The sequence below is a fragment of the Acanthopagrus latus genome, chromosome 15 (genome assembly GCF_904848185.1).
Source record: "Acanthopagrus latus isolate v.2019 chromosome 15, fAcaLat1.1, whole genome shotgun sequence".
Classification (NCBI taxonomy): domain Eukaryota; kingdom Metazoa; phylum Chordata; class Actinopteri; order Spariformes; family Sparidae; genus Acanthopagrus; species Acanthopagrus latus.
Genome location: NC_051053.1, coordinates 22,662,784 through 22,690,376, shown reverse-complemented (window position 1 = coordinate 22,690,376; position 27,593 = coordinate 22,662,784). Strand labels below are relative to the sequence as shown.

The following is a 27,593-nucleotide window of genomic DNA, read 5'->3' as shown; positions in this document are numbered from 1 at the left end:
TACAATTCCCTTGTTTCCCTTGTGTCCTTTCGCCCGCTTTTATCCTGCTCACATTTCATCCTTTATCTTCATCTCCCCTTTAAGAGCTCAGCTCTTTCGCCCTCTCATCCTCTTCTTCCTTCCTCCCTCACGCCTCCTCCCAAGCTGTCATTCCACATCATGCTTCCTTCTAATTATCCTCCTCTCTCCATTTTTATCATTCGTTTCATTCCTTAAATTTTCTAGCCTCATAGTTTCCTTATTTTCTCTTCTACCTCCTCAATCCTCTTCACATACTTTTGTTTTCATTATCCCTCCTCCCTCTGCTCACCTCACACATTTTCTTTCAAAGCTCATTTTATTCTTGACCTTCTTCCCATTTTCTCCTTTGTTCGAGTCAAATAAAGACACTTACCAGGCCACACATGTCCCTTACTCGGCTGTCAGAGTGCTTTCTTGATGATTACACTAACTATTTTTGATATTCACACACCTCACACGTCCTGGTAAATCGTCAGTATTTAAGAGTTAATATAACTGTGTGAGTTTCCCATTCTTTCTTTTAAGTCCGCCTCATTAGATTCAACGCCAGTTCCTGTATATGAAAATTAGGATTTTGCTTCAGCTGTCCACGAGGTGTTGTAGAGGATGTGGAGCTGTAGAGGAAAACAGAGAAGAAGTTTTCTGTCACAACTTCTTTTACACACAGTCAGCAGGTTAAAGATTAAAAGGATGGAGGGAAAGTGAACTGAAAGGAGACAAAGCTTTGTAGTTTTCATGCATGAATATTTAAATGAGCTGTTACAAAGTCTAGTTTTGCCACCATATCTGTTTGTTCCTCCTCCTGTATGATTTTGTTGTCACCCCTCACTATGCATCCCGCCATTCTTTCAATTTAACCTCCGCCATGAGCTGCTCCTTTCTATCTCTTAATTTATCCCATCTTTAATTCTTTCCTGAATGTCCACACAGAATAATAAAGTTTACGCGTTACACCTAAATAACCTTCTGTTCAATGAGAAAAAAACAACAAAACAGGCAAGATTGGTTGTTATGGGAGAGGAGATGGATTAAAAACCAATCACGAAAAATCATAATCAGGGCTTTGTAAAAGAAAAAAAAAGAAAGAACGAATAAAAATGCTAAATTAATTGCAAGGAAATGACAAAAGTGAGAAAAAAATTAAATGGTAGACACAAAAACAACACTCTAAACACAACCAAGGTAATTTCACATCTCACAGAAACTTGCTCTTGGAAGGGATTTAAAAACATTCTTTCCACGTCTCTATTGTCCTTCTCCTCCACTGGGCTTCTACATTGAATTCCTGCAAACATCACCTCAGTGATAAGTCACCAAATTACTGCCCATTTTGCATTCGAAGCCACATTGAAATGAATGACCTTGTACTGTTCCTTGCTTCTGCACTGAAGTGAACAAAAAACATCAGCACATCAAAAACGTCTAAAAAATGACTAGACCTGTTATTGTTGTGTACAACAATGGTCAAATTCAGAGAAATCCACTCCACATTTACTCAAGGTAACAGTGCATTACATGTGGCGCCTGTTGTTGCTTCTGGGATTGAAAAGGCAGCAAACAAAGACTAAAGTTAACACAAACAAAACTTTAAAACATCACCTCCCCTGTAAATTGTTGTGCCGAGTCACATCAGACAGATTTTCATTAATGGTTGTTGCTTAATGGTCTATTCACCATCAGCAACGTGATTTCGACCGCAGTAAGCTAACACACAGTGAGGGTGTGTGTGTCTTTATGTTTAAGTTCAGGTCAACTCTCAGTGAACACAACGCGCACCAAAGATTCATGATAGAAAAGTAGATTTCCCCTCCAGCTCCCATCAGCTGTCAACATTACAGTATAAACACCCAACAGTGGAGGTCGCTGCTTCAGTAATATAAGTAAATATAAACCACTTTTTAATCAAATATGTTAAAAAAGTCATCTCTGAGCTCTCCTCCTGTCAGTTAACAGCTCCGGATCAGAACAGAATCTGATGTGACTCCTGGTGTTTATTTCTCTAGAAGGTCTGGTTCTGCGTCAGGCTGATTTATTGTGTTTTGTTTTGATATAGAGCCCCCTAGCCGAAGAAATTGCATATTATGCCCATAAAGGTGCTATTTGTGAGAAAAGACAATTTTCAAGTCTCATTTCCAACTAGTGAACCGGTTTTAATGGGTTGGAAATGGGACTCAAAAGATAAACTTTTCTTAGAAATAGCATTGTCACTGGCCTCAATGAACAACTCTCCGCGGAGATGATAAGAAAGAGAGATGGCTAACTGCTTAGCTTGTACCATCATCAGCCCAGGAAAAATCATTATATTGCTCAATGCTTAAGAAAAAAAAAAAAAATGTTTTAACGCCTTCTGGTTTATCATCTGCTGCTTTCTCTGTTCTCTGTTTTCCAGCAGCCAGGTAGGATTTGGTAACAATTACTGGTTCTTACAATCAAAGCCAGATGTGCTGTCACCTCCCTTCGCCTCCTGTCCCGTCCTGTCTGTTCTGAGGATAGAAGAGGAGAAGGAGAGGAAGAGGAGGTGTCAGAGAGGGGCCAGCAGGGAGTTAGGCTATCGATCCACGTCAGGTGAAGATGACCTAAAGACAACTCCGCTGGGAGAGCCCTTCAACTCTTCCACTAACTATCTGCCTCTCTCTTTTCTATTTCCTGCTGCTTTGTTCTTCAGCTCTCTCTGCTGAGTAAGTATTTACATTAAAGTTGCTTTGGAAAATAAAACTGACACTGACAAAGTGACAGTCTATGATTTAATGTCTGACATTTTGCTCCGTATGTAACAAATGAGACGCTTTGAATGAGAAATTTAAAGACACACCACTTTACTCAAGAGACATGTGTGTCTTCTCCTCTCGTCTTTCATTCCCACATTTCTCCCACTCACCATCATGTATTTCTGATATTTTAAACCCATATACAACATCAACTCTTCTCAGATCTGTGGACTAACAGCGGTTAAATGTTCTGACGTCGAGGCTCAAAACGAAGCTGTGCTTTTTACAGTTTTAGCTCCAGCATCATGAGCAGCCTTCTCCTCAGGTCAACTGAGTCGGCACTTCATTTTAAAATGTTTTCAATAGATTTTCATATTTACAATGTGCTGCTGAATTACTCCCATTTGTTCTGCATTGTTTTACTTTGCTGTTACTGGGATTTTGTGTTTTTGTCTCTGGTCAGTTGCTTTGCCATGGCTTATCTCGGGTGGATAACAAAGCTTACTCAGACGATTACTCTTTCCCTCTCACACACTATTTGAGAAATCACACACACACACACACACACACACACACACACTGTTCAACTCCTGACTTGCAGCCTGGAGAGAGTCTCTGGCAGGCGGTGTGATAGATGTGTACCTTTAATCTCTAAAGCCACCTGGAGGAGACAGATGATCGGAGAGGTTTCTTCCCTCTGTCTTTCTGTGTTATTCTTTCTTTGCTCCCAGTCCATCTTTGTCCTTTTCCTTTCCAAAATAAAATGTTTTGTGGTACCATTACATGCTGTGTTGGTGTCGCTTCTGAAACATAAATAATGTTGCTCCTGGGCTGCAATTTCTACTGACCAATCACATTGTTTTTTTTAAAAGTCATTGCATAGTGACTCAGGGACAAAGACTGGAAAACTGCAAACCTGAGACAGAAGTATGTACCGGTAGTCTTTTTTTCACTCTAGACATTGTTTCCAAGGAGCACAAAAGAACAAATACCAACAGTACAATCTTTCAAGGTGTTGAAGGGTCAGAGTCACAGTCCAAAGACAACAGATTGTATCACCTCACAGGGAGAAGCCAGAATAATGTTTTCTGAGAAAAGGACCTGCTGTACAGATCTGAGGAGAGAGAGAGAGAGAGAGAGGTGGTGCTGATGCTGAGTGCAGTGGAGAGAGATTTAGATTGAACAGGTAGAGATCGTATGAAAGTCTTACTTTAAGCCAGGAGATTTCAGTCTCTGATGGAAAATGTGGAGTTCAGCTATGAGAGTGTGAGTATAACAAGATGTAACATCAGTAATTCTGGGCCTCATTACCTCTGTGGCAGTTCTTCTTCTGAGAGTGAATTAAACTTGACTTTTCTCTGATTTTAGGAAAATGACTGCTACCTAGAACGATTTAAAGTCCAACTTGCCTCCTTCTTCTTGGTACAAAATAACATTTTGACAGATTATCAGGAGCTGTTTGTCCTGAAAGTTTTTTGTATATGTTTTTTTTACCACAGACTGTTGTCTTTTAAAGCTCATTAGCACCCACGCAGGTGTTTTCACTTGATTAGCTTCATTAGTCCTCTCCTCAGACTGTGTGGGTGTGTACAAACTGCTCCATCTTTCTCCCGTTGATGCCAGGAAAACATATCACTTATAATTCTTATTAGCATACATAGAAGTAAGTGACATGAGGTCAATCACATCAAAGCTCCATCCAGCTTGATTACAGAGCTAAAACTTTGGTTCTTGTCATCCAAGCCTCTGAAGTGATCCAACTACCAGTCTCCTAACTGCGAGTGCAGCCCAGGTCACTTATTTGATATTTATTCACTCCCCACTTGAACCGAGAGTCGTTTTGTTTTGCCAACTTGCAGGTCGTCCCAAAACTCTTATTTCTGATCTGTTGGTCATGGCTGTGGATAAACAAGAGCAGCCTTCACGGAAGACTTGACGTATAAATACTCCACCCCTACATTTGGCAGATGTGCCTTCGTATGGCCCTTTGGCGGAAGGCGATGCAATCTTAAAGGGTCAGTCCGTGCATCCTCTGTGGGAGGGACTAGGATGCAACGAAATGAGGCAAGTGAGGAAAACGTCCACGAAACAGATGTTGGATGTAGCCGACTGTCTTTGTCACCAAAGTAACTGACCTTCACCACCAGTGTCCTGGATTTCCAAAATAACGACTCCCACATTACCTTTGTATATAAAAGAATATAATATTTATTGACCCTTCTGGTTTGAAACAGCCCACCCAGAAAGGGAAGAAACCAAAACTGCATCACCATCGTTTTCTGAGCTTCACTTCGGTTTCCAAGACAAACTTCTCTTACTTAGACTTGAGTAGAACTGAACTCCAGCAGCACCACTGTGTTTACCTCAAAAAAAAAAAAAAAAAAATTCCCACTCTCTACTCCCCCGCTCGCTACTGTACAAAGCTGTGGAAAGTGACTCACTCTTTTACATAAAAACCCTGGATGAAGCTGTCATTATGGGGCAATTATTTTGGAGAAAAGTTACTGTAAGAAAGGCACTGATTCTTTCAAGAGCACCTCCCACCTCCTGCTGTCACACAGCTGGACAGCTTCTCTTTCTTTCTTTCCTTCTTTCTTTCTTTCTTTCTTCTGCAGTCTTTTGATTGCAGCTCTCTGCTGCGTGGGGAAAATGGAAGGAAATTATCTTGAATAAGGTGAAATTGAGATGCGTATGCTGTATAATCACCGTTCAATCATGCAATCATGTCCGAAGGTACTAATTGGTGGCCTGCTGCACTTGATTTAATACAGAGAAGTGTGTGTGTGTGTATGTGTGTGTGTGTGTGTGTGTGTGTGTGTGTGTGTGTGTGTGTGTGAGCACCGACTTGATCATATTCACGTGTTATACATGTGAATATGATACCACAGCTTGATCCAGGGATGTAGTGGTGGAAACAGGTCTCTGTAAAGGTTTTGGGCACAACACTTTGATTTTTATTGTCTGGATGTCGCAAGTTCGATTTCATCTATTTTATTTCCCTGCAACTGGACATTAGCCAGGAGCCTTAAATCCAAGATGGATTTCCATGACTCTTATCCGGACTCTCTTCCAGTCTTCCCTGGGGCGATCTGCCTAAACAGGATAGAAGATCGAAAAATGACGTTGGCAGTGATCATCTCAAAGTCTGCCGCCATTAAGGGAACATTATAAATAAAATAACAGCTTCAAAGACATGTTGATGATTAAGGGTCTTGTAATAAGATGAAGGGTGTCTCTGTCTCAGCCACTCCACCCTCGATCGCTTGTTTCTGCACTATGTTCATTCATATATTCTAATTTATACAAATGTAATGTGGGAGTCGTTATTTTGGAAATCCTGCAGGCTAACGGTGAAAGTCAGTTACTTTGGTAAAGAAGACAATTGGCTACACCGTCCCACCGAGGATGCACAGAGAGACCGATTAAGAGTGCATGTCCTTCGCTCTGAAACACCATATCAAGGCACATCTGCCGAATGTGTAATGCAATGCAAGATGGCAAGCCAAAATTACTCACGTTTCTAGAGAGGAAATATAAAATAAGTGACTTGGGATGTTTTCACTGGTGGTTCAATATTTCCCTCAGCTGTGTGGATGATTACACACACAGTTACCCCACCCTCTCCCTCTCATACCTTCTCGTCTCTCATCCACTTCACCTTTCTCAGCTTCTCCACATCATAATCATCTTGTCTCCTCTGCTCTTGATGTGATAATTAATATCCGAAGACACAGGCAAATCCAAGGCTCAGTATGGTTTTTATATCTGCAGCCAATAAGCAGAAATCCTCCGGAAAGAAAATCTGTTTAATTTGTTTTTCCTCTGATTTTTCTCCTCATGGAACTGAGAGCTCATCAGAGAGACACAAACATATCATTCATATCATGGTGAAATTAATCGCAGAGCATTTTTCATGCAAATTATGCAACTCATCATGCTTACAAACAGTTTAAAAAGGCATCAGTCGGCTCCATATAGAAACATTAACATAATAAAATACAACCAACAGAATCGGTATAAAATGTAGAAAGAGAAAAAAAAGCGTCACAGAGGTAAAGGTGTGTGTGTGTGTGTGATTGTTCTACGTGAAGCCGCACCAGCAGTAACAGCATCAGTGTTTTAATGAGGAACAGGAGGCGATGTTCTGTGTTGTTTAACAGGAAATGAGAATAAGGAGAAATTAATGAGGATGGAAGAGAATGAGAAAGTGCGCCGAGGAAGAAGTCCATGACTCAGATGAAGGACATTTTCTCTGTTGAGCTTTCACTATTTGATTCTATCTACATATATTTTGTTATTCTTATACATTGTTGTTTATATTTTCCTTATGTGGACTTTCTCCATGGCATGATTTACCCTCCCTGTATATTAACTTTTAGTTATGATACATTGTTTTTGCTATTTACTGTTGTGTACTGCATCTTAACACCATTGTTTTACATGTGTTTTTTCAAGGTTAAGTGAAAAAAAAAAAAAAAAGACAAACGAATCATCACTATTTTATTTACTGACTTTTTTTAAGCACCCTTTTTTAATTCAAGTGTTTTTATTTGATTTATAATCAAAGTCATCAGTATGATATTAATGAGATAAAGCCTTACAGCCATTCAAGAATAAGCTGAACAAATACAAAAAATAAATACATTAAATGGATAAATAATAATCCACACCATGAAATCCACACCATGAAATGTGAATACATATATATATATATATATATATATATATATATATATATATATATATATATATATATATATATATATATATATATATATATATATATATATATATATATATATATGTTTAACAAACGACAACAGCAACAAAAATGCAACTGACATATACTGTAACGTTTTCCTATTTTTAAACAGGCATATCCAAGACGCCATGTTGTCCTCTGAAGGACCCCTCAGAATCCCAATATGGCGGCGTCCATTCGGGTGTGCTGTGCCCTCCGCATCACACTCGGAGGTGAATTATTTCTCTTTCTTGTCCTCTTAATCTTCTTCACTTCAGTGCTTTGTATATATCGGTGTATGTTTACCGTGTTTATGTTTATGTGTGACTGTTTTGTTCGTGGTCAGTTGTGTTGACGGACCCGGGAGAGGCCTGTCGCTGCTGCAGAGCCGCTGTCATTACCGGGGACGCCTGAGAAATATCTGACTTTTCAGTGCAGTCGCAGTTAAAATGTCACAGTTTGTGTTGTATAAGTACAGCATGCGGTGGCTAATAACACTCGGACGTTAGATTGAAGTTTAGATTGAAATTAATTCGCTGCCTCGCACCGTGTCTGTTTCTCCCAGGTGTCAGTGCTCTGTAATCGGTATTTTATATTTTTTTAACCGTTACTGTAAGGAATACTTATAATTGTAAGAAAGTATGGAGATGTTAGTACTAATTATTAACACTCTAGTTGTATTTATGGTAAATAGAAATAGGAATGATCCCCAAGTAGTATCCGTGAAAAGAGTTGGGTATCCATAACCAAACTCTACTCAAAAATGTTTCAATTTAATGTTCCCGTATTTTTAAAGAAACGTAGACGCCTCTGAGAACACAACGGAAGAGCAGCTTCGCACTCATGTAGTGCAAGCTTTAATTCGGCAAACCTTACAACCACACTTTATCACAGTGATTTCTCAAATGTCACCAGACTTTAGTGTCCATTCTGTTTTACTCACCACTGATACTTAATGCATGTATTCTTGTTAAATCAAAAGTAAATATTAGCATGATGTGACATTTGCCAGGATGTTTACTGTTAAGTTAATGTTTTTAAGTGAGTCTGTGTGGTTGTCTGTCTCTTTTAGGTGTGGCCCCGCTCCGTACCATAAGCGGAGCAGTTCAGGTGTCCCAGTTGGCGAGTCGAGCCTCAGCTGCTTCCCTCCAAAGAAACCCTGCACTCCCCCTGTTCCCTGCAACGGCATGGCAACAGACAAGACACAGCAGCTTCTTCAACAAGTGTAAGTATTCAGAGCAATAACATCATCATTTGTCATTTGCTCCAGGCAAAAGTCACCCAAGATGAACGCACAGTGAGAAATATATGCTGTGACTTGGCAGCTATAGCAGCATGCAGATTGTAGATATGAGCCTGTTTATTGGGCATCTATTTCAACTGGCATTCCCCTCTTCTTTCCACTATATGCATGTTACTGTTTTTAAAGTCCTTAGCACTGACTCAGCTACAGCTAGGCCTTTCACCAGCCCTGACACAGCGCTGTGGAGATGCTAGACTTGTCATCTTGTCAGTCTTATGCTGTTATCAATACACCATTTTTTACTCTGTACTTTTTTAGAAGCACTACAGTGGTAAAATTGGCTGGCTCACTGGCTCCTCTCTTTTTATCCTGTCTGTTTCATTTACAGTCACCGCCTAGCATTTCTCAGACAATTACATATTTTGTGTCTGTCAGCATGTCAGGAATACAAACACACACACTGTCAGACGCTCTTTGAAACCCGTCATGTTCCATCAACTTTGTATTCGGGCTCATATCTCTACATTTACAGTCTTTTAAATATTTACTCTCAGGAGGGTTTTGGTTGTATTAACCAGTTTATCTTAGATGTCTCCATCTGTGCGTCTACTGCAGGCCCTAAACTGGACCATCCATACTGTATATCTATTTTAGGGGCCGAGTCTTTGCACACATTAAGACTTTACTGTATTTTAATTACAGTCCCTTGATCCCCTATGTCACCTGTTTGACATCTTTATCCTCGCCCTTTACAGCCTGCAGAGTCCATATATCCTCAGAACAGCTGGCTTTAGGGCACTCAAATTCAGCTGCATCATTTCTAAGAAATCACATTTATAGACTTCCTGAATTTTTGATTGTTTGGGATTAGTGTGCGAGCTAAACTACTTGCCGTGAAAGTGTTGCTGAGAATGCCCCGTCGAGTTCTGCATTGGCTCTGCTGGCAGGATTACGATTTTTCAGTCAGGGAAGAAAGAAAGTGTTGTTAAGACAAGTCGCTGAGACTCAGTGTCGGAGAATTTGAATGGTAATTTACAGAGTAGATCCAGTCTGGTGGCATTGGATGCATTTGATTAAAGTAATTGAGGGTTGCTACTAAACATGATTTCAACAGTTAGTCAGCTAATGAGGGGGTCGTTTAGCTGTCAGAAAACAACAGAGGATGACAATCAAGGTGACATCTTGAAGGGTCTTTCAACTAACAATCAAAACACACACACAAAAAAAAAAAAAAAAAAAAAAAAATATATATATATATATATATATATATATATATATATATATATATATATATATATATATATATATATATATATATATATATATATATAAATAAAAATAATGTTAAACCAAGAAAAGAAGTTAAATCCGATGTCGGAGAACCTGGAATGAAATCAAAGGCAGTGGCAGTGATTAATTGACGTAAAATCTTACAAACTGAACATTTAATTGTAAAAGCTGTACACAACATACACTTAAACACTTTGTTCTTTCTCATAGTTGTTGGGTCTGTTGTTAGAATTTAGTGATCAGCAACAGAATTATTTGCTGATGAAGTCCTTGTATCTTATTTTGTGTGTTCAGCAAAGTTTGGGTTGTGGCCAGATGTCTCACAATCCTTTTCTTTTCTCTTGTTCTTGTCTTTAACAGATATGATGGAGAAAAGATAAAAATCTGACAGATCTTTAAAATTGTGTGTGTGTTTTTACAGTGACGGCTGAAGAGTTGTGGAAAGGTGTGTTGGCGGAGTCAGGTGCTGGTGCCAGAAAGGGCCGAGGAAAGAGAGCCAAACGCAAACTGAAGAGAGATCTGAACCGAGGACAGAGAATCGGGGAAGGTGAGACGTCGTTTGTCTGTCTTTCTTTAAGTCTCTGCAGATTTTTGTCTTGACTTTCTTGGATCTGATGTTTGAGCTGTACCCTCCGAACATTAATTGGATTGTTTCTGTGATTTTCTATGTTCAGAAGTTTTAAAATGTATCTTTTTTCCTGTTAAATTGTGCACTGCTGTGCTGATGGACACAAAACTCTAGATTATTCATTAGATGATGTTACTAATTTACTACAGCGTTCTGCTGTGGGGAGAAGTCAGCCTTCATTCATTCTGCCTGTCTTCTTTTTCCTGTTTTCACTTTAAGAGGAACTATCAGTCTTCATTCAGTCTCAGTGTCACAGTCGTGTCAGTCCGTCTCCTCTGTCTTCTTTGTTTTCACTTTAACTAAATGTCTTTAAATTGTCACTCCTTCACGATCCGTACTCATCTGTCTGTGGTGGTTGAGAAGTCTTAAATAATGTAATTTAAATTAAATCACACAATGCAGCTTGTTGTTTTACATACCACTATATCCATCCTCAGTCCAGGATTTAAAGACTAATTATGTACATTTCAGTAAAACAACAAAGCTTGTGTGAGAATTTCAGTAAGAGGTCATTCTCAGATAGCAAGTTTTAAACTATGAAAATGACTGTATGCAAATCTTTCTAGTACAAATGTTCTTCACTTGCAACTCCTCCTCTCTTGTGTTTTCCTTTTCCCTGATTGTTTTTCCCCTTTCTCTCTTGCTTTGTGTCCGTAACTCTCAGGTCGCGCCGGCTTTCTATGGCCTGGTCTTAACACTCCGGTGATAAAGGACGGGAACGTGCGGACCGTGAGCCAAAGAAGCCAGAGCGAGCAGCAGGAGATGCAGGCTGAACTCAGTAAGAAGACAGATTGCACTAAATAGACACAAACCCATTTCAGTTTGTGAACACGCAGACACACAAAACAGAACACAAATGATAAATCCCATACTGATGCAGTCAGTGCTGCCTTAACACCACAGATCTGTCTGAGTTCAGGGTCACATTCACTTATTTTGCTGCAACTGATGATTATTCTCACTGATTATACACGTGTTGATTATTTTCTTGATTAATAGATTAGTTGTTATATAGAATGCAAGGGCATTTTAAAAAATGTTGATCAGTGTTTACAGGAGCCCAAGATAACTTCCTCTAATGTCTTGATGTCTTGTTTTGTGTAAAGAAACCAGAAAGTATTCACATTTTGATAAGCTAGAATCTGGGAATTTTGATTTTATTTTATCCAAAAAAAAAAAAAAAAATACCCAAAACAATCAAACATTTCCAAAATAGTTAGAAATTAATTAATTGTTGCAGCTCTGAATTGTTTTATAGAACAAGAAGAGGCCTCTGTGTTTTTAGAGTTTTCAGTCATAGTAAAGGGTTAAAAAAAGACTGAGAGTCTCAACCTCAAGTATTTTGAATCAAGCATGGTTTACATCCATATTAACTAGCTTACAGCCTTCATCTTCTTCTCTGCCTGTGCTGGCACATTGCTGCATATCTTGGCATGTTACCACCACTAGTGGATCACTAGAATGGTGTGAAACCATTGGCAGGAATGTGCACCGATAAAATGGGGTCCCACTCTGAGAAAAACAGCTCCATAGCCATCCTACGAGAGGTCAAAATCTCCACAGGGAGCTTTTGGTTTTTAGAAACAGAGGCACTGCTGGCGTGAGATAGAAGCTGCTAGTTTCCCTAACACAGTTAATTTGAAAATGACTAATAGCACCATTGACTATTATTTTCTTCTTGCAGTTAATCAGAGGGATGAGTGGGAGAGGAAGAAGAAGATGAAGTTGAAGAGGGAAAGAGGATGGACAGGAAACTCGTGGGGGGGCACCAGCCTGGGCCCCCCTGATCCTGGACCCAACGGAGGTAAACACTCACACAGTGCAGAAACGTGCAAGTCGACGACTGAAATGATAGAAGAAGAAAAAGAAACGGGTGAAGTAAAAGGGGACGAATACAAGAGGAGTGACAAGACAGTTCGATGGCCATTTAGGACTGATGAAGATGAGAATGTGACCAAAGTGTCAAGTGAGACCTAATTTAGAAAGACAACTCTCTCCTTTTCCTATGTGGCGTTTCTTCTTTTCTGTCACACTTCTTCTGTCTTTATACCCAGAACTCTCAATTTTTCTATCTCACGCTCCTCTTTTTATCTCTCCTGCCGTCTCTTGACCCATTTTTTTTATTTGCTCCTCCATTACACTTTTCATCACTGTCTTTATTTATCTCTCTCCTCCCACACGTTCTCCGACAAGAAACCGAAATAACCATACTCTTCTCTAGGCTGTTTTACTGGTTCTGTACAGTCACCTGACTTTTCATGTGGAGATGGCATTAAGTCAAATGTCAATTCATCAAATCATTTATTTACAAATATACCATATACCTTAAAAAACTAACGACATTCCCATCAACCTCATTGGTACTTTGTTAGAATGGCTGTAGGCTATCACCATTTTAGGGATGAGTGATTTTGCAGAAACAAAGTTCAGCGTACACACAGTAGATATTTTACATTATCAGAAGCCAGTCCTAGTGACATTTACTACAAATTGTATTTTCTGTATTAATTACCCAGTAATTATGTTATACTAACCACTCAAATTAAGCTTGAAGCTGCTGTAAGTGTTGTTTTTCATTTTAGCTAACTTCCCATCTGTTTTGCAGTCAGCAATCCCCTCCCTCCTCTCTAAGTCACCACACCTGCATGACTCCTTTAATTTTCTTTAAGGCATCTCTTGCTTGGTGTCTCCATTCCCGTCATGTGCACCTGTGGATCACACCTTAATGGTTGTGGCCTTTATTGGCAGTATTAGTTACACAGTTCCTGCCGTTTTCTGCCTTTTGTTTGTGCTTTTGACCGTTCTGTTTTTTTTTTTTTTTTATTGACCGTCAACTAAACAGCAAATTGTCCCTTGGGGACATTAAAGACCTACAAGAGTCAAATCTTCTAGATCTGAGTAGAGGCTGTAGTTTTCACTGTCTTGTGTAACAGGAGGGTTCATATCAGGGCTTTGGGTTGAAGGTTGATTGTAATATTTTAACGTAAAGTCTTCAGTCTCTGAAGCCAATAAAGGCACCTCTAATCAACTCTTCATTACAAACCCCCAGCTGGTTAGAATCCACCTGATTCACTGACGGAGCTGCTCGCCTCCTGTTCTCAGCCTTATTATAGCGTGTTTTAACTCAGTCTGAATCAAGTTCAGCCAATTTACCTTCCTGATGGCGGACGAGGTGCTTTCTCCTGCCTCTTTTTCATTGGCTTTGTTTCTTTTATTTCCTCTCGATATCACCTCTCTGTCTCTCTCTCCCGTTGCCGTGCTAACAAGCTCCGACACCGTGAAATGCATTTGCGCTCTCTCCGACACGTACGAACTCTTTTCTTTTACACACTCACTCTCTCTGTCGCTCTCACTCGCACACAAATACACAGTGGACCTGGTGAATGTGACGTTCAGAGAGCTGTAACTAGGTTGTTTCTCTCTGATCAGGTTTAGCTTCTTGCAGATGGTGTGTGTGTGTGTGTGTGTGTGTGTGTGTGTGTGTGTGTGTGTGTGTGTGTGTGTGTGTGTGTGTGTGTGTGTGTGTGTGTGTGTGTGTGTGTGTGTGTGTGTGTGTGTGTGTGTGTGTGTGTGTGTGTGTGTCTCCTTGGTGCCTCTGAGTCAGCGCTCCTTTGTTTGTTGTTAATTGGTAAGAAGTGAACAGGCTGCTGTTGGGAGAGTAACATCCTTCAGAGGTCACTGACAATGAGAAGTGTCAACTTGTTACATTGCAGCACGGGCTTCTGGGTATTTGTTACGCTAGCAGGAGCCTGGTTTAATCTGTTTAAAGTGTGTGTGTGTGCCTGTGCCCGGATGTGTTTGTGTGTAAAAGCTGTCTTTGTTTTGGTCTCCCCACAGAAACCTACGAAGACTTTGATTCCCGTGTCATTGAGGTGAGTGTCTCTCTTTTCTGCTGAAACAAACCACAAACATAAACATGAGTTTTAATTATCAGCAGCTTTTTTTTTTTTTTTGTAAATGTGAGTCAACTTCATTCTGTCCTTGTAGAAACTGCGGTGTGTTTTAAGTGGATGTTGTTCTAATGATTACACTAATTACCAGTCAGCTACATCATAAAACTGCTTAGAATATAAAGAAGAGTAAAAACTGACATGTCGCCCCCACAGACTGTTCGGAAAAAAGAGCAGATGCTTTCAGAAAATACTTGAAGTGGTTCGATGAGCCGTCTGTCAACCTCGTTTATTACAGGCTAACTTCTACTGATCGGATCAGCAGCTGACCACTAGTGGAGCCAGTTGGTAAATAAAGCTCTTGCCGACAGTCGGGGGAAGAAGCAAGGATTGAAGATAAAATAAACTAATTTAACGATGTGCTACTTTGGCCCTGATGCAACATCCTCTCACACGATGTCTCGCCCACAACAATATCTGATTGGTTATGCATCTCAATTAACAGCCTATAAACAATAAAATAATCTAACTAACTAATAGTGAAGATTACTCAAGTAAAGCACCTGAAAATTGTCCTTAAAAGCAGCACTTGAGTAAACTGTACTTTGCTTTATTTCATCAATAGTCGCGATCACGTGATGTCGCAAATTCAGCTGCCTGAAAAAAAAGGCATTTAATATTGAGAAAATATAAACTCATAAAATTGTCACATTAGTCACTTTACAATTTGAGAGAACAGTGTAACAGAACAGATGGTTTAAATAAAATCTGTTAAAATAAAACCTGTAACAGCTGACGTGTTTGGCCACACGGAGGCAGCAGAAACATCTCTGTGCCATGTCGTGACAGTGACGGCGTTTTTACTAAATCAGACTGAACAGAATAATGATGCAGAAAGCCTCAGAGGGCAAAAACTGTTTTCAGGAAACTCAGAATAGTGGAAGATCCAGTGTGGCGTGTACACACGGATGGTGTTGGAGGCAAAACTGCTGAGCATGGATAGCTGCAGATGAGCATTACATTTTATGTCATTCTGCCGCTGCAGCGCACAGAGATAATATGCTTATTAAAATGTTGAGTTGACCTGTTTTTTTTTTTTTGGGTGGGGGGCCTGCGGCCAAATACTGTAATTTCTAAAAAGTCACATTTGCATTTGTGTTTGAAACAAAGCAGGTGTGTGTCTGTGTGTGTGTGTATCTCTGAGAGAAAAGATAAGCTGTATGGACGGACTCAGTTCATTTAGATTCTCTGTCCTACTATATTTTACCTTAATTCAATTGGTACTAATGGACCCGACTAAACTAATGGGGGTAATGCAACAAGGTCACACACACACACACACACACACACACACACACACACACACACACACACACACATACACTTGTGCAGGGACACACATGCACACATTTAGTTAAATACACATTCTGTACATAGACTCTCTGTCACACAGTATCAACATTTTGTGTGTGTGTGTGTGTGTGTGTGTGTGTGTGTGTGTGTGTGTCACATTAATAGTCTTCCCCAGCCCTCCTTCCTGCATAATTTAGAGTGGTGCCACAGACATTAGGCTTCCCCCTGGAAACTGACCGACGCTTTTACGGTGCCATCTCCGTCTATGAATACATCCTCTGTGTATGTGTGTGTATCTCTGGGTGTGTGCGTGTGTGTGCACCACTATAAATTCAGGCCTAATGAAATGAAAAAGGCTTACTGGAATAAAAGGCTTGTCTCCCAAGGACGATGACGTCGGCATGCCATTAGTGAACACGTCCAACAGGAGGAGAGGAGGAGAAAGTGAGAGAGGTGGAGAACAGTTGCGAGAGTGAGTAAGAAAGTCGGAAGGTGAGAGAGGACAGGAAAGAAAGTAAAGAGGGTAAACAGAAGCGCGACAGTGATGCAAGATGTTGTGTGTCATGAAGTCACTATTTACGTGAATGAGAGGTAAATTAATTAAATAATCCAAATAATCATCATGCTTTCCTGGATGAACTCAACAATTAACACAGAAATAATTGATTTCTGTGTGTCTGAACTTACACACAATCGATTTTACATTCAAAACTGATTAATGATTGATGAATGAATAGAACTATTTTCAGTCTTTTGCTCCAGTTGAGTTATTCTCTTCACCACAAAGTTTGTTTAACCACAGAAATATGACTTGAAGCTGGCAAATACCGCCATCAAGGCCCAACAGAGACCTTTTGTACTCACTCATAGATACCAGTCACCAAAACATGCCTGATGATGTCTGATAAAGATGTTGAAAAACGGCGTATATTGCATTCTTAATGAATGTCAGAAAACATTTCCTGGATCCGTCCCTTTCTCTGAGTCTGTACCAAAAGTTAATGTGGTCTGTTCTGGGCTGAGGCGCATCCTCTGTCCAAGTTTTGAGGGAATCCGTTCAGTAGTTTTTGTGTAATCCTGCTGACCACCAAAAACATAATCCCTTTGACGGAGGTTATAAATGCTTATGTTGCTGCCTGTCTGCTCTGTGGGTAAATAAGCAGATGTTTCCTGATACGGTAGTGACAGCAACTTCACAATGTAAAAATATGTGAACGTTGTCATTCATCTTATTGTGCTGCCCCTGAACTGTGAAAAAATAATGATTTACGGAGGTTTAAGTTGAAGTATGTGAAGACACGATGGAGTGAGACACACACACACAAAAAAAAAAAAAAAACATCAAAAGTAGAGCGTGCACCATCGTGTTTAATTTAATCCAGCGTTTAATAACCATTTAGCTGAATGTGCACAGTCTTAGAAGAAGCCGTAATCTGTTCTCTTGGAAGAGAGCGAGGGATGACGGAGAGCTGAGGTAACAGTAAAGACAAGAGCGAGGAGAGAGTTGGAGCGACAGAGAGAAAAGTGATGTTCATGGCCTCTCTCCAGGTACAGCAGCCACTTGGACAGGACTCAGTGATTTTATTAACAGAGATGGAGCGTTGTCAGTGTCAGAACAGGAGCTGTTATCCTTTTCTCTCTCTCTCTCTCTCTCTCTCTCTCTCTCTCTCTCTCTCTCTCTCTCTCTCTCTCTCTCCCTCCCTGAAGTCAACAACCTTGAAAGTTTTGCTGAAAGTAAACAGACAGCAGGATGGATGAGAGCAACTCGAGACTTTCTATTGGATTAAACGTTGCGTTTTGAAGGGGCGGCTCAGCGAGGCACGTACGAAACTTAATATCTAAAGTGAAAAGCACATTTTAAAAGAAGGCATCGCTTGCATACTTGTCGTGGTGGATTTTGTAGATGAAGATGCACAGAGCGCGATATTAAATTGCATGCCAATAATATGCATTTAAGTTTAGTTAGATGTTTCTTTAATGAAAGGCAATTTTGAGCTGTTGAAATTAAAACCGGAGGCAGTTTTCTCTCATTTACACTTCATTGTCTGTTAATTGCAGACAAACACAGCAGTAAAATGTAAGATTTTAACTAATTTAACAGTTTTCACAAAGATTTTTTTTTAAAAAGCTGAATGGAAAAACTCATTAGTTCATTCCTGTCTTATTTTCTCGTGTTTACCCACAATAACCTACACGCATTTGAGTCATTTGCATGAGCCAACATGATTATTTTTCTGCTCAGTGGTCCTGAGAAGCTTCCTTTAGACATCAGTTTGTTGTGACTTTTGAAGCGGCACACATCGGCACAACACTTTATTTTTACTCTCAGTATGAATCGTATGTGATGACAGCAGTGCAGAAATCTGTGTGTGTGTGATTTCTTTTTTTTTTAATGTTTTGTTTATTTATTTTTTTGGCAAGAGAGTTCAGTGAAACACATAGTTGCATTCCCATACACACATTTCATGCACATTTAATACATTTTTTGGCTGAGGTAGAAAAGTTTACATATCGATAAAAGCAGAATGTGACAAAGTGCAGAACAGACTCAACCAGTTGAAGCATGTGACATAAACCCTGTTGGCACGGGATTATACCGGGAAACCTCTCGTCATTTTGTAATAATTGTGGAGGTAAAGTTCAATTTCCTCTGTATATTACCGACCATACTTCACCAACACAGAGGTGATGTGGTGTTAATAGTCCTGTGTGAATTGGCATCACTGTGATTTGGGGTCATATATTCTTAATCATCTGCTTTTAAACAATTATGAAATTTGATTGCGGTTCATAATATGTTGAGCAGGTTAACAGCTGTGCTGTGAGTGATGACAGAGAAGGTTAGGAGCAGCGAAAGGTTGTTACATTAAATGTGGCCACAAAGCATCTGTTACTTGATCCGAAGGGGCTGCAAATGTGTAATGAAGCTGGTAACACATTCAGAAAGTGAACAAAACAACTGTAAGCTATGACTAATGTAGCTGGTGAAGAACAGACGCTTTGCTTCTGAAAAGTTGACGTTATGTTGATGCCTTTACATTATATTTGGGAAATAATCTTGGTAAATTCAAGTAAAATACAGACTTTGCTTATTCTGTTTGAAAACATGTAATAAAACGCTGATGAAGGGTGGTGATTTCTAAATCACACAAAAACTTGTGACCTGCACATGGGGCTTTAAACATCTGTTGTCGCTGCCACTGTAGTGGAGACAAGAAGAATTACTGCAGATGAAAACAGCTCAAACAGGCAACGACCAAAACTGCACAGATACCACGTGATACCAACAGCATTATACTCTTGGCTCATAAACCTTATTTTCTCTTCGGTTGAGCTTCTCTGCGATGGCTGTAACAAAGACAGACCCTTTTGTAAATCAGTAAAAAGTAATGCACGCAAAATATGCCATTGAGGAAAAGTAGCAGAGGCACAACATCACACACCAAATCAATATATGCTATGAGTGTTTTGTAGTTTTCTGGTCAGGATCAGCCAAGACAGTGATAGTAATCAAAAACCAAGGTCAGGGTGGATGAGAATAACTCCAGAATACGGGATCCTGCTGATTGCACAAGCTGAGGAAACAGAGACTGATGTTATATCATCATATCACATAGAGATAACTGCAAGTATTTATCCTGTCCATCGCCGCATGAAAGAAACATTTTCAGTCGTGCAGAATTAAATAAACTCTTTGCGCTATTCAGTGTCATGAATGGTGTAAAGAGTCAAGATGTCATCTCAACTTAGAGGAGTGTTGAGCGTCGGGAGAGGTTTGTGCACTCGCAGCGCCTTCTGCTTCCATGTGGTGAGAACTCCTCCCCTGCACTGCAGCGTTCAGACGGATACAGGGGGGAGAGACACGCAGCAACAGACTGAGAAAATAAGACATGAAACAGAAGTGAGAGCGAGCTAGAAGCATCCGCCCACTGCCATGCTGTCGCTCATCCGTCGGAGGATGAAACTCAGCCCATCTGCTCCGCTGCGAGCGCTGCAAAAAAAATAAATTAAATAAATTAAATAAAAACTGCTGCATCTTCACCCAAAGTGTGGAGCCAAAAGCCGAACATCACTGGAGATATTTACACATATTTCACATAGAGTCTGGCTGTAAGAAGCTACAAGTAGCATCAAAACATGATAGTTCATAATTGGTTGAATTTGCATTTGAGGAGACAGTGCTGAGATCCCATCTGATCTGGAGCTTTGAATAGTTACTTTATCTTCACCTAAGCGTTTATGTGGGTTTGCATTTACACTACAGCAACTCCTCTGTATGCATGTTTATTTAACGTAGAGAAAGGTAAAAGACAAAAGGTGTCAAGTATTTGAAAGCTTGTGTCACCATTAGTACCTCGTGTGTGTGTGTGTGAGTTTGTTCTGCAGGGTTGTGTTTTCAGTGTTTTGTTGTCTGCTGCTTCTCTGACCTCAATCCTTCTGCTGTGCCCCCCCCAGTCAAATTATAAATCCTCCACTGAAATGCGTGTTGCATAACGAGCGAAGCTGAAGGCGCATCGTGACTTTGAAGTTCCCTCAGCCGAAATTCAATGCTTGTTCTGTCACTTACGCTCTCTGGCGGGGATGAAAGCGTCAAGGTGAACCGTGCTGGTGGTCCCTGCACAGGCTGCCTAGAGAACAAACACTAAGCGATAGATAGGAAGAGACGCCAGGACACTCCTGGATCCTTTTTGTTTACACGAGAAGAGATATCACGTTATTTTTTTAAATTTATTTGTGTTTGGAGTCAAAATTGAAGTCACAGTTTCGGCATTTATAGGAAAGTTTAAGCAAGACAATCCTGCAAAAACAACAAAGTGCATTTTTTGGTAAATTTCTAACCAGAATGACAAGTTCCTGTACAAGGACTGATGGCAGAAATGAGATAATCTGCTATAAAGTTTTTAAATTACTTACTACCTTGAAAAATATCGATATTCAGTACTATGCTTGATACCACTGGTAAAAAAATTGACTCAAGATTAGGGGCAGAAAACTTTAGCTTTTTATACAAAGTTTCATACAAAGAGAAATATAACAAGGTTTATTTACTGTGAGTTAAGAACAACAGCATCTGTTAGTTTATTGCTGATGAAGCTTAATGGGAAGCCAGATATTTCCCCAACGGCTGATTTTAAGAAATGCAGGTGATATGTCTGTCTCAGATGTCTGTAAAACTGTTGACGGGACACCTCAAAGTGTGGAAAATATCAATTATGACTCTTTATTTTCTAAGTTTTTGGTCATGGAGGTTTTAGATTTGCAAAAACGTAAAGTTGCTGTAATGTTTTATTTTGTTTACTAAAGTCTTAAATAGGCCTATATTCCAATGCTGAATACTGTCATAGTGTGTTTTTATAGTAATTCTCCTCCCTGCGCTCATGCAGTAATATAAAAAAAAAAGTAAAAGACTAAAAGCCTTTTTCTGGTATCCCGGTCCAATTTACCCAATCAGGACAGAGAACTCCATGAAGAGGCGGTCCTGTACTGTCATCTGCATGTCTGGCGATTACTGCCGGAGATTTCTAACTGTGAAAAGGATGTGAAGTTAGCTAAAAATAAAGACAATGGGCCAAGTGGGAACACACGAGTGGAGCAAACGGGAGTGGGCTGAATAACCAAGAAGTAAACCCAGAAGCTAGAAAACGTTTTGGACATTTGGTATCCAGGTTTGGTTATTTGATTTATTGGTTCTTATTGATTATGTGCATCATGTAGTGACTGTGACCCCCCGTACCATCACAGATCTGGTTACTTCCTATTTGCCGAACAGTTTTTAGGTTAGACTGCCCCCAAGTAGGAAAATAAATTATTATTGTAACATTAGTAATTGTAAAGTAGTTGTGTTAGTCTTGAGGGTTGCAGCTACTACTTCTTTTTTTTAAACGAGACTTTAAATGAAGAAAGGTACGGCTTAAAATATCTTCTAATCAGTGCTGTAATTATCCTAATGAGCTCACTTTAATTAGCTCATCAGTATAACTGGCTAGTTTTATTTATCATAGTGACATTCAGCAGCTCTGCACATTGTTGCTTCCTGTGTGTGTGTTGTTCCTATAGTTTTATTAATCCTTAATCAAGATGTTTGTTACTTCCTATTCTAAATCATCCCATGTCTGTTAGTGGCTTCTCTCTCTTTCCTCACCCTCTACTCTTCTTCTTTCCCCTCCTACCTTCCCCTCCATCTCTTACCCTCTCTCTCTCCGAGGTGTGTCTATGCTGCCCCCTGGTGTTGTTAAAGTCTTATTGCAGATAGTTGATCAGCTTGTGTAGTTGCACGAGGGAGGACGGGACTGAGTGTGTGTGTGTGTGTGTGATGGAGATAGATGGTTGTTTGACTTTGTTTACAGATCGATTAAAGTCATTTCAATTTGGATTGGGGTGCTGGTCTACAGTGACAACACACAGACATACATTCACATTAAAAACCTAAACAAACTGTTGTAGTTTTGTTTGTTCAATAACTTTTTTTTTTTTTTTTTAAATTGAACCAACTTGCTAATAGTTGTGTTTGTTGTTGTTTTGTAGTTGAAGAGTGTTTTCAACATGACGGCCAAGGAGGGCAGGAAGAGGTCCATCAGCTGTCTGGTCGCCGTTGGAAATGGCAATGGAGTCGCAGGTTAGACCGTCTGAAAATTTAACATAGATCATGACTTCAGGAACAAAAGCTAGAAAAGTAGCTGAGAAACCTCCCGAGCCTCTGTAGATTTGGAGAAGTTCAGGAAACAGTTTGACAGTTTTCCAACTCTTCAGAAGCGAACGGCGAAATCAAAAAGAAGAAACTGCTGACGAAACTCTGCAGAAAATCCACCTCAGCCTCTTATTACAGTCTGTTAAAGTAGCTTTATTTCCAAAGGCATCACATCAACGACTTCATGCAGTTTTATAATCACTGACACAACATTCACATTTTGGTTTTAATTGAAAACATCCCTTACAAATGACACCGTGAACTGTATTTTCTCTCTGTGACTCGGAGCTCAGTGTTCCTCTCTTCACTCTCTGAGCTGATATAAATCTGACTCCTCTCCCTCCACCAGGCTTCGCGTTGGGTAAAGCAGCAGACAGGAGCACAGCTCTGAGGAAGGTAAGGTGTTTCTGCTTTGGCAGCATTTTTCTACTGAACCCCAAAAATTAACTTTCCTCTAATGCTCCTGGGTTGTCGCTGATTAAACCTCCTCACAGTTCATTGGTTAACATTTAGAGACCAACGCAAACACAGTTGAACTACTATGTAGATTAATTAACTGATATTTGTTTCCTCAATGAAAGAGAAGTGAAGACTAGCCAGTTTTTAAATCACAGTATATTTGGATCATTGCCACAAGTTTTTTTTTACATAAGAAATTTTTTGACCTATTAATGATACTGATGTTGATTTAATTTTAAAAAAAAGAAAACTCTGTGTTTGTGTTTCTGTCTTGTTACTGTGACCTGCAGGCCAAGAACAGAGCCATCCACTACTTGTACTACATAGAGCGATACAACAACCACACCAGTAAGTGATTATATTTGTTTGTCATCACCACGTCTCTGTCTTTTTACTTTTCCTCCTTTGGCTGCTCGTTCACATAAATCCTTTTCTTGTTTAAGAGAACCTCTAGTACTTTAGTTTTTCTTTTTTAACAAGAACATCCTCAACATCATAGAAGAGGAAAGAAACCAGATAATGTACACATTTATGAAGCTGATATTTTGACCTTTGTTTTTGATAAAACATTACAAAACATTGCTGCTCTGCTGCAGACTGGGACTGTCACGATATCGTTATTTTAACCACACCATTGACGCCACCAAAACTATTTACAATGACGATATTATTGCTTATTAATATAATAATAGTACCGTCATCAGTTTGTTTTCTTTTTTCCCACGAAGACCAAGATATTTTCTTACACAGTTGATTGAGGTTTGCTCTGATGATTCAACCGGAAAAAAAAGGTTTCATGCTGGTGCAAACTGTAGAGGTGTTCCAATTCTGAGTCACATAAAATGAGAAAAATGACTGGGAGGTAACTTTCAGAAGCAGGCGTACCTAAAATAGCGTCTCCCACTTTACACCTCTATCACTTCCACTTCCCCCCTCCTACCTTTCCCTCCATCTCCTCATACTCTTACTACCCCGTCCCTCCATTCTCCCCTTTGTCCTGCACTGTCTCCTCATCTCTTTGTACTCATCTTGAACTCACAATGTCGAAAATGGATTTTTGAAGAAAGGTATCAGAGCACCAGTCGTACTTTCGTATTGTAAAGCGTCATTTGGCTGCTGCTGCTGCTGCTGCTGTTGGAGAGCAGCGCCAGGAAGATTAATGTGTGTGAGTCACCAGCCTTCACCGCGCCCACCGGAGGAGAAAGTTAGCTTCCTGTTCTGGCCTGAGACCAGATCAGAACTGTCTGTATGTGTGTGTGTGAGCTCAAACTTCGGTATATTTAATTCATAGGGAAAAAATAGCGAAATCCTCCCACATGCCAGCTCTCACCGTGCGACCATCTGCAACCTGTCTGGACCACCGTGTGATTGGTTGTTTGTTTACTTCTTTGTCACACAGCTTATAAATCATTTTTGTCATCATTCCTTCACCACCTCTGCTGCTCACTCCCTCACCGAAGTCCCGCAAATGACTTTTTTCCAACCCATCTGTTTGTTTGACAGTAAGATATCTAAGATAGTTGGAATCCAGTGGCCAGTTTGCCTGCAGGTGTGTCATCATTCAGGTTTTTGGTGGCAGTCCAGATCTGGGATTTCATCCACCAGACGATCAGCAGTTTTTCTCCAGAGAAATCCTTCAGGAGGCCGCAGGCTTGTAAATTGGACAACTGCTCAGATCTGGCAGATGTCCGAGCTCCACTTACCTTCCAGCTCTTGGTGTTGACACCAGTAATCCCACTCCCTGAGCACCAGGGTTACTTTGTGAACATTCAGGTTGCTCCAGTAGTTCTCAGTATAATACTAAGACAAATAGAATTTGAATGAATTTAAATGTGGCTGTGAGCTGTTTGGGCAGTTTCCACTTTTGACCTTCAGGACTGAAGAACAAGCAAACTAACATCTTTGAGTCATGTTGATTCAATAACTACCACCAGTGGTCTAAAAAAAGATTTATGCCAAGTGTTGGGAAGGTCAGACATAGTTGCTGATCAGACCAGGCAAACTCTGGAGGAGAGAGTCGGTGCAGAGGAATAAACCCTGACTGCTGTAGTGATGGGTGGAGGTGACCTCCATTTTCTGGTGTTTATGCTCCGTAATGTTGACTCCCAACTGGAACTGGAGCTTCTTTACCTAATAAACACAACTTTACAGAGTATTAAGAGAAAAATAATCGTAGATATGTGTAAGTGAGTTCAGTGAAGGCAAACACACAGACAGATGTAAAGTCAGTGCATGTCATTACTTGAATCTTATGGCTAATGTATGGTAAAGTTATCTGCCAATGAAATGCACTGTTACCTTCAGTGAATTTAGTACTTCAATTGGTTTGAATATTGTTGGAAAAACTTGGAATGATAAAAGTACACACTGGTCATTTTTAGACATTTTAATGGAAGATTCTTACATCGTGAAAGTCGTATTTTAGTCCAGTGTTCAGAGTTGGTGAAACATGTGAAAACACTCGCAATCATTTCTATCTGCTTTGACTTTGTGGCTGTTTGGATCTGTGAGTCACGCGTCACACAGAAGACACACACTTCCAAATGAACGTGGACCTCCTGCAGCCACAGCAAATGTTCAGCTCCCTCTGTGGTGAACGTGTGTGACATTTAGTTTTGCATTTAAGATGTCTTCACACAGCGGGGTGTGTCCTCCCAGCACAAAATGTTCTCTCTATCACTGCTTCATATCTGTCCTCCCATCCATAACTCTTTCCTTTGCTGGTGTTGCAGCACCAAGTTAAAAAAAAAAAAAAACTAATTCATTAGGAGTGTTACACTTCAGCTGGATGTCTATGGGATGCAGGGATGGCAGCCAGAAGAGATTTGACACAAGATTTTAGCCTCGAGCGATGAAGTTTTACAGTTTCATCCGGCGTGATTCAGCAGCACATGGCACCTGCTGAGGGATTGTGTTTGAATAAATTATGAGCCACAGCTGCTGCAGTGAGCAGGAGAAGCTGGCATGTGTAAGGACATCTGGTGGGCAGGTGGAGAAACACAAGACCGGAGGGAGAGCAGCAGAAAAGATGCATAACACAACACAAATGCCTTCACTTGGAGATGACACAAGACACGTGAACATAATGATAGTTTTAAAATAATTTTGTTTGTTTTTTATTGATTAGTTTTGATGTTTGCTCTCTCTTTCCTTTCTATCCAGTGAGTAATTGAGATGTGTTGTTTTTGTTTTCTTTCCCTTCAACAGTTTTTCATGACATTGAGTCCAAGTTCAAGAAGACAACACTTCGTATGAAGAAACAAAACGAAGGTACATCTCTGCTCATTTAGTATTTAGTGGAAATGATAACGGCTTCCGTTTAAGCTTCCTGGAAACTGTTTCTAATACGTGGCGGATCGCCCAGGTATATTTTTCTCGCCTTTTTGTACTTGAGAGCTGGTATAAGTTCCCTCCTGTGAATACACTGACTGTGATGCTATATAAGAGATCAGTAGAAAGATGAGTGTGTGCATTAAGGTGAACAATTAAAGCAACACTATGGAAAAAGAGTGATTTGTTAGTGTCATTGTCAGGTCGCCAAATACCGACACTTTTTAGAGCTCAGTGATGATAGTAATTGTGTTCATTTTGTTTACTTCTCTGTCTGTGTCTGCAGGTTATGGTCTGCACTGCCACAGGGCGGTCATCACTTTGTGCAAGCTGATCGGCATACAGGACATGTACTGCAAAGTACAAGGATCTGTCAATCTCCTCAACATCACCAAAGCCTTCTTCACTGCATTAGCCAATCAGGTGAGGCCATGCTGACAAAGTAGGAGGACACTTTAATAGGAGACTGTTTAGAAATTAGTTTAACCTGCTGCTGGGAAAGCATCAGTCTCTGCATCTGAGACATTTGAAAAACTAGAGCAAACTTGTCCTGTTGGTTTATGAGCCTCAGTAACCTCTTTGCTCCCCGCCTGCAGGAGACCCACCAGAAGCTGGCAGAAAAGAAGAAGCTCCACGTCGTGGAGTTTCAGTCACAGAAAGGCCCGCTGCCTGTGTTGGTGGCAAGTCCGAAAGACGGGGCGCGACCCGACGGGGAGCCTGAGGACGACATCCCCAATACTCGTCTGCACTGGGACGAAGTACGAGCCGCGCAGGGAGTCAAATGCTCGGTCTGGACGGGTGTCAAACGCTCCATCTGGTAGTGTGGGAGTGGACTGATGACTGGATCAGACCACAAGACAGATTACTGATTGGACTGATAGAAGCCAGAAGGGCCACATGGAAAAGATGAAAATATGTGTATAAAAAGGATGTTTTTTTTTTCTCAAGTAGAATGTAAAAAAATGTCAGAAATCTCCAAATCTAGTGGATCGTGAGCGTTTTATCAAACAAGATTAAAAGATAATTGTTTCTCAAACTGATGATTTTTCATTTGGTCACATAATTCTCCAGATACACCAGTTATAGGACAGTATTGAGATGTCTAAGTCCTACATATCAATGTTTCCTTTATAACTGTAAACAATCTTCTGCTTCTTCAACCACATAGAATTGTTGCAAAATAATAGATGTGTTAAATAAACTACAGACCTGTGAAAACCTGGTCTCTGAATCATTAAACAA

General features: G+C 40.2%; 1 protein-coding gene and 1 long non-coding RNA gene across 2 annotated transcripts; one reads left to right on the top strand and one right to left on the bottom strand.

The window, feature by feature from the left end:
• Positions 1–405: 405 nt before the first annotated feature.
• Positions 406–3,459, bottom strand: LOC119034190. The gene is made up of 3 exons (XR_005079492.1): positions 3,372–3,459; positions 2,449–2,504; positions 406–635 (listed from the first exon to the last, which is right to left on the bottom strand). It is a non-coding gene; the product is annotated as an uncharacterized LOC119034190 (long non-coding RNA).
• A 4,153-nt stretch (positions 3,460–7,612) lies between these two features.
• Positions 7,613–27,574, top strand: mrps5 (mitochondrial ribosomal protein S5). The gene is made up of 12 exons (XM_037124715.1): positions 7,613–7,703; positions 8,543–8,695; positions 10,425–10,550; positions 11,296–11,409; positions 12,316–12,435; positions 14,469–14,503; positions 22,400–22,490; positions 22,912–22,958; positions 23,312–23,369; positions 26,229–26,291; positions 26,638–26,774; positions 26,948–27,574. The coding sequence occupies exons 1-12, from the start codon at positions 7,655–7,657 to the stop codon at positions 27,170–27,172; spliced, it is 1,218 nt and encodes a 405-aa protein (XP_036980610.1). The 5' UTR covers positions 7,613–7,654; the 3' UTR covers positions 27,173–27,574.
• The last annotated feature ends 19 nt before the right edge of the window (positions 27,575–27,593 follow it).

Coding starts and splice junctions, on each gene's coding strand:
- mrps5 (XM_037124715.1), top strand. CDS start 7,655: ATGGCGGCGTCCATTCGGGTGTGCTGTGCCCTCCGCATCACACTCGGA. Junction 8,696..10,424: donor CAGCAGCTTCTTCAACAAGT/GTAAGTATTCAG, acceptor GTGTTTTTACAG/TGACGGCTGAAGAGTTGTGG. Junction 26,292..26,637: donor TATGAAGAAACAAAACGAAG/GTACATCTCTGC, acceptor CTGTGTCTGCAG/GTTATGGTCTGCACTGCCAC.